Source organism: Bison bison, unplaced genomic scaffold, assembly GCF_000754665.1.
Source record: "Bison bison bison isolate TAMUID 2011002044 unplaced genomic scaffold, Bison_UMD1.0 scf7180017864035, whole genome shotgun sequence".
NCBI lineage: Eukaryota > Metazoa > Chordata > Mammalia > Artiodactyla > Bovidae > Bison > Bison bison.
This window is the reverse complement of record NW_011494607.1, coordinates 3,409,567-3,416,769: the sequence shown is the minus strand read 5'-3', so window position 1 is coordinate 3,416,769 and position 7,203 is coordinate 3,409,567. Positions and strand designations below refer to the sequence as shown.

The 7,203-nt window shown below is 35.8% G+C and overlaps 1 protein-coding gene across 6 annotated transcripts in view; it reads right to left on the bottom strand.

Annotated features, from left to right (window-relative positions):
• The window catches only part of THEMIS (thymocyte selection associated), a 199,310-nt gene that overhangs the window by 134,945 nt on the left and 57,162 nt on the right, over positions 1 to 7,203 (bottom strand). For 5 of the 6 annotated variants that reach the window (XR_824779.1, XM_010834652.1, XM_010834651.1 and 2 more), the window contains exon 3: positions 352 to 810. Coding sequence is in view for 5 of the 6 variants with exons in the window: in XM_010834652.1 (XP_010832954.1) it covers positions 352 to 810 (459 nt within the window). In the remaining variant the exon portion in view is untranslated. The remainder of the gene's footprint in view (positions 1 to 351; positions 811 to 7,203) is intronic. The other variant, XM_010834653.1, reaches the window with a different exon arrangement.

Sequence of the window (7,203 nt, the reverse complement as noted above, 5' to 3'; positions counted from 1 at the left end):
GGCTTTTGAGTTCCTCTTCACTTTCTGCCATAAGGGTGGTGTCATCTGCATATCTGAGGTTACTGATATTTCTCCTGGCAATCTTGATTCCAGCTTGTGCTTCTTCCAGCCCAGTGTTTCTCATGATGTATATTTGGATAGCATTACACAATTTAAAATATTCATTTAAATGCATTATTGAATTTAATTCTTGAAACAAATACATGGCTTGCTTATTTACAGATGAGAATCTAACTCTCAATGGGCTTAATGGATAAGTAGGGACAGAGTTTCATTCTTTAGACTAAAATCTTCCTCTTTCCCAAACCCTACAAACTTGCTCATAAAGCATCATTCTCAGTAGATACTTACATTTCATCACAGCTTGAATTTCATAAACAGGCTTGAGAATCACAGCGCCATAAAAGCCTCTAGGGAATGGATTTGTTGAGTCCCACTTAGCTGAAAAACCTGTAAGTATCACAGTTCGTGTTCTGTTCTTGGGGATCTTCCATTGGATAATTTCCTTTAGGGTATAAATATGTTCATCTTCACACTCATAGAACTCTCCTTCTTGTGACAAAGGCAAAGTAAATGAGTGATTTTGATGATTCCTTAGCACACTACAGTTTACCATTATTTCTGCATTGATCTCTTCCACTGAGTTGAGCATGATTCGCTCACCTTTCTTTATGATGAGATTCTCTAGTTTTATATCCTTCTGATGATAGAAGCAAGGATGATTCGGTCTACTTGGTCTAATATGGTTGGCTTTTGTAATCTCTTCCATAGTGAGGTATGGAGTTGTATCAGCCACAATCTTAAAAAGACCTGAGAACAGAATTCTGTGAATTAAAAAGAGTTCTTAACAATGAAAGTTCTCATAAGTAAATCACAGTGAGAGAGTTATAAAGCAAGTAAAACATAGCATTTAAAAGTAATGTACCTTTTTTGAAAAATTAGAGATAGTTGTTTTAACCCTGAATTCTTCTAGGGTATATCTTAATGTATTATCTGTAGGCTGGATTGTCAGATCCAGACGGGTCTCACAGATGGAAACAAGGGGAAAATATTTTGAAATAGGAAAGATGCACTTCTTGAAAATTAAATCTGCATGAAATACTGGCTCTCTCCTAACTACATGTGTGATCTTAAGCAAGGCACTTAATCTCTCAAGATCACATTTTTAACTTTTAAAATGAAAGGTCTAGATTAGATGAGTATTTCCATATATATTCTCTGGAAACACCAAAATTAAAAGATATTCCAGTAGGAAACTGTTTCATGGTCAAGTTAACAATTGCAAAGCTATTACCTGGAACTTGACCATGCTGATGACTGTATAACATCATGAATGAACTTAATGACACTAAATTGTACACTTTAAAGTGGTATGCTATGCATATTTTACCATAAGAAAAAGTATCTACCTTTTTCCAAGTAATTTGAAATTTCTCAGAAACTTTAGATGCACTATGACTCATAAGAGAGGAATATAACATGAAGAATTTCCCAAATTTCTTTCATCATAAAACTCTTAGAGAAACATTCATTAATAAATTACAAAACAGTATATCATATATATTAGTTACCCACATAACTCTCATTGGGAAATGCCAGGTTAGGAAGTTGTTCTGGATTGAAATCTCTTGATTATATATCATTCATTCTTTCTGTTACTGCTCTAATTTTTTCCTAGTTTCACTATTTCAAATTTTTTCTTCCAGTACTATTGGGACAGTCAAGTAACACAGCTTTTTATGTTTGCAAGTTTAAATTTAATTCTTCTCTTTCAATTATTTTGCATTTATTTCATAGGCACATCTGTTTTGTAACACTACCAGAAATTTAATTATTGAATAAATTTCATTAAATTCCAAAGAAAGTAAGGACAAAGGAAAAATTAGGTAACTGCTTGCTTAACTCCAAAGTAAATTAAGAAAATATTACATAATAGCATCCACTTAGAAGGCAGCATCTAAAGAACCCTAGAAGAATGATATAGCTTAGAAAAGTTATTTTGTCACTTAGTCAAAAATACAGTCCAGTTAAATTTATCTTTATATCCAATTATTATTAACCAGATTAAAATGTTTTTTACATGTATTTTGGGTTAGGGTACAAAGATTTATGTTGCTATTTTACTCAAAGAAAAAAACTACAGGATTTTGATTGTTTTTAAATATAAATGTTCTGAAAAAGTATGTGATGCAATCCTAAGACTGAGGAAGATAGCATGTGCAATCTGTCCTGAAAACTTTTATAGATCAAATAGTGTTCATCCTCTGCATGGTGTGCTTGAAGACAGTAAGGGAAAAAACATTTACTTTGAAGGAGCTTCTTATTTTGTTATGTCTTGTATCAGGGAAAATCCAATAAAACAGTACTCTTGAATTCCCCGCAGTAACTGAATGCGTGTGTGTGTGTGCATCCGTGTGCAAGTGTATGTGCATGTTTAGTCTTATTTGTCTCCATGGGAAGATTTATTTCTAAGCGTCCACAGGCATTATAAGGGTATAAAAAATTTAGCAGTTTTTCTGAAATAAGTTTAAATAATAGCTACCTAGAATCTCATAAGCGTAGAGAAATATAGTTTTATTTCTATCCTAGCTGTATTGATGACATAAGTCACAGAAGAATTAATTCAGCATCTTCTTTCCTGGGGAATTGGGTTCACCTAAGGTAATAACAGACCCAAAATGTTATGAAGTAGAAAAGCCTGAAACCCTAGGGCCACTATTATTTCAAGTTAATCACACATTTCAGAGCTGTCTTGTTGGATGTTTCTATTGCAAGAAAAATCTATCTAAGAAATTTGTGTGTTTTCCCTTAGAAGATGATTAAGGACACAGGTTAGCATACTAAATGGCAGAGTATATTAAAATATTTTATTAACTTGTTTCTTTATATATTATTGAAGCCAGTCCAAGAGTCTCTCTTTATAAACATCCATTCAATATCATATATACTAGTTTCAAGTATATAGAAATATATATCTATACACATACATATGAAAGTGAAAGTGAAAGTGAAAGTCACTCAGTTGTGCCGACTGTTTGCCACCCCATGGACTGACTATACAGGCCATGAAATTCTCCAGGCCAGAATACTGGAGTGGGTAGCCTTTCTCTTCTCCAGTGGATCTTCCCAGCCCAGGAATTGAACCAGGGTCCTCCTGCATTGCAGGCAGATTCTTTACCAACTGAGTCATGAGGGAAGCCCTACACATACATATATATATGAATTATATAATACTGGAACTATAATTTCATAATAAACTAAAGCAATATAGTTTTATAGTGGAGAAAATATAATCTATTATTTTTTCAAAACAAAACATATTTCAGGAGCTGGGTGATAATTACAGTGATAATAAAATAAGACAATATATAATCTTAACACTTTAAGTTAAAAAGCAGAAAGAAAATAGATTTCTATTCCAAATTTGATTGTCACCTATTAAAATGGATGGGCTTCCCAGGTGGCACTACTGGTAAAGAACTCACTTGCCAGTGCAGGAGACACAAGAGACATGAGTTCAATTCCCGGGTTGGAAAGATCCTTTGGAGGAGGGGAAGGCAATCCACTCCAGTGTTCTTGCCTGGAGAATTCCCATGGATAGAGGAGCCTGGTAGGCTACAGTCCATAGGGTTGCAAAGAGTTGTACACTACTGAATCAATTTAGCACACATGCAAAAAGGATACTACTCTTATTTTACTTAGGAGAAATCACTCATATGGAGTGTGTCTCTTGAGAAACAAAAATTATAAGGAAATGTAATCAGCTGGTCTGTTGAAAATTAGTCAGTAAGTAAATTTAGTCTTTGAGATCTTAATCCTGAATCTTAGGCTTTGGGGAAGTTTATATTTTTATCTAATTCTTAATGATCTGCAATCATTATTATTAATGGTAACAACTGAAATTTGCTTAAAAAGTAACAAATTTGAACAATTCTTTTCATATGCATCATTTATAATCTTTTAAGAACAGTAAAATAAATACTACCAAGGAATATAAAAAGTCATGATTTTCTCAGTCATGGCTATAGAATCTCAACTCAGACCTTTGAAATCCAAATGTCATAATCTTACCTACACACCAGGCTACCTCCCTTTTGCACAAATGACTTACAAGGACACTGTCTATGAAAACATATTTATTCCAGTTCACAAAAAAATGTATATGATCTTACAAGTAGGCCCTTGCTTTCCACTGATCAGCCTTTCTAGACCCTCCAATATGAAAAGAGCTAAAATAAATTCCTGGTTCACTGTGCAGAATTTACACTCATCAGACTTTTTCCTACTTTTTCCTTTACCTCATCAATTCTCATACAAATAGGGAGACATTTTTTAAAACACAAAATTTCCAACTGTATACTACAATACTATTTATATTCCAATTGTATATTCACATAAGATCACTGTGAAGAGTTCACAATCTTTTTTCCTCATCTAATCTCTAGCTCAGATAAGCTGATGACACCATCCTTATGGCAGAAAGTGAAGAACTAAAGAGCCTCTTGATGAAAGTGAAGGAGGAGAGTGAAAAAGTTGGCTTGGAGCTCAACATTCAGAAAGCCAGAATCATGGCATCTGATCCCATCACTTCATAGCAAATAGATGGGCAAACAGTGGAAACAGTGACAGAGTTTATTTTGGGGGGCTCCAAAAGCACTGCAGATGGTGACTACAGCCATGAAATTACAAGACGCTTGCTCCTTGAAGAAAGGCTATGACCAAACTAGACATCATATTAAGAAGCAGAGACATTACTTTGCCAGCAAAGGTCTATCTAGTCAAAGGTATGGTTTTTCCAGTAATCATGTACAGATGTGAGAGTTGGACTATAAAGAAAGCTGAGTGCTGAAGAACTGATGCTTTTGAACTGTGGTGTTAGAGAAGACTCCTGAAAGTCCCTTGGACAGCAAGGAGATCCAACCAGTCCATCCTAAAGGAAATCAGTCCTGAATATTCATTGGTAAGACTAATGTTGAAGCTGAAACTCCAATACTTTGGCCACCTGATGTGAAGACCTGACTCATTTGAAAAGACCCTGATACTGGGAAAGATTGAAGGCAGGAGGAGAAGGGGTAACAGAGGATGAGATGGTTGGATGGCATCACCAACTCAATGGACATGAGCTTGAGTAAACTCCAGGAATTGGTGATGGACAGGGAAGCCTGGCATGCTGCAGTCCATGGGGTTGCAAAGAGTCAGACACGACTGAGGGACTGAACTGAAATGAACTGAACTGAATCTCTAGCTTGCTTTCACAGTTCCAACCAAACATATCCCTCCAACTCTGAGAAAAGGAATCCTAGAGTGAACTTTATGAACTAATTCTCCTTTTCCTCTCATACCTTCAAAATTAGGATATTAATATATTAGCAGCTTAGAATATGCTGGAAATTTCCCTCATGATAGAATTCAATTTTCTGAATAATAATATGAAGTAGCTAGAAATAAAAAACAAACACTTCACAAATCAGCACAAGAAAGTCTAAAGAGATACCATAAATTCTCTATCATCTCACAGCACGTAAAATACACAGTAGGATTCTGTGTCTCTAAAGCTCGAGGGCTTAATCATAAGGTTACACATTTAAACCTTTCATTATTATTTGGAGCCATAAATTGTTTGTCTAGCTTTTCATTCTCCTTTTGGGTGCAGAAATTCTTAGAACTTCTTAAAACAAGCAAGATGAGAAAGTGAACTTACTGATATTTAAGACATTGATTGGCACTAGTTTCATCTCTTCATATATCAGGTGGCCACATGCCTGTAGGTGTAGGCATGTGGGAGTCCAGGGAACTGAACAAGCTGATGGGGCTGACAACACTGCCTGTCAGATCATGTACTCTGAGTGTGCAGCAGATCACCTGGCCATATGTTAAGTGGGTTTCCAGAATATACTATCACCGTTTTTAAATAAAATAAATCTCACCAAATGGATAAACGACTTCACACACTTCTTGCAAAAAAAATTGTGTATTGAAAATAAAAACTAATACAACACAAACAAGGAGCAAAAAATGATGAAGCTGACATTTCTACTCTCACTCAAGTTTTTCTTTAGCCATATTATGAAATAAAACAATGACACTCCAGTCTAATAAAATATGAAAGGTGGCTGAAATTTCTTTAACACTTTAAAGTTGTCAAAATGTAGATTTATATCCATTATCATCATAGAGAAATTAGCCTTTGAGATATAGGTTGCTGCTGCTGCTGCTGCTAAGTCGCTTCAGTCATGTCCGACTCTGTGCAACCCCATAGACGGCAGCCCACCAGGCTCCTCCGTCCCTGGGATTCTCCAGGCAAGAACACTAGAGTGGGTTGCCATTTCCTTCTTCAATGCATGAAAGTGAAAAGTGAACGTGAAGTCACTCAGTCGTGTCTAACTCTGTGCGATCCCATGGACTGCAGCCTACCAGGCTCCTCTGTCCATGGGATTTTCCAGGCAAGAGTACTGGAGTGGGGTGCCATTGCCTTCTCCAGAGATATAGGTTAACAATACATAAAATATATATGCAAGCACATAATTTTAAATAAATACATATATATTTGAGATACTGCTCAAAACTTTCCAATGGACTGATCTATGTGAAGAAGAACATTTAGAGACAAATCAAAAGTGTTTGTTGTACAAAGATATGATGTACTTTTTGTCTTGTGTCTTGTCTCTCTGCCAGTACAGTCTCTTTGCCAGTAAAGCAAACTGTATTTCACTTATTTTTGTGAGGGTATATGCCTCTGCCTCTTAAAATGGCACTTTGTCCTGCAATCAAATTCTTTTTTATTTTTTTATTTTATTTTATTTTTAAACTTTACATAATTGTATTAGTTTTGTCAAATATCAAAATGAATCCGCCACAGGTATACATGTGTTCCCCATCCTGAACCCTCCTCCCTCCTCCCTCCCCATACCATCCCTCTGGGTCGTCCTAGTGCACTAGCCCCAAGCATCCAGTATCGTGCATCGAACCTGGACTGGCAACTCGTTTCTTACATGATATTTTACATGTTTCAATGCCATTCTCCCAAATCGTCCCACCCTCTCCCTCTCCCACAGAGTCCATAAGACTGTTCTATACATCAGTGTCTCTTTTGCTGTCTCATACACCGGGTTATTGTTACCATCTTTCTAAATTCCATATATATGCATTGGTATACTGTATTGGTGTTTTTCCTTCTGGCTTACTTCACTCTGTATAATAGGC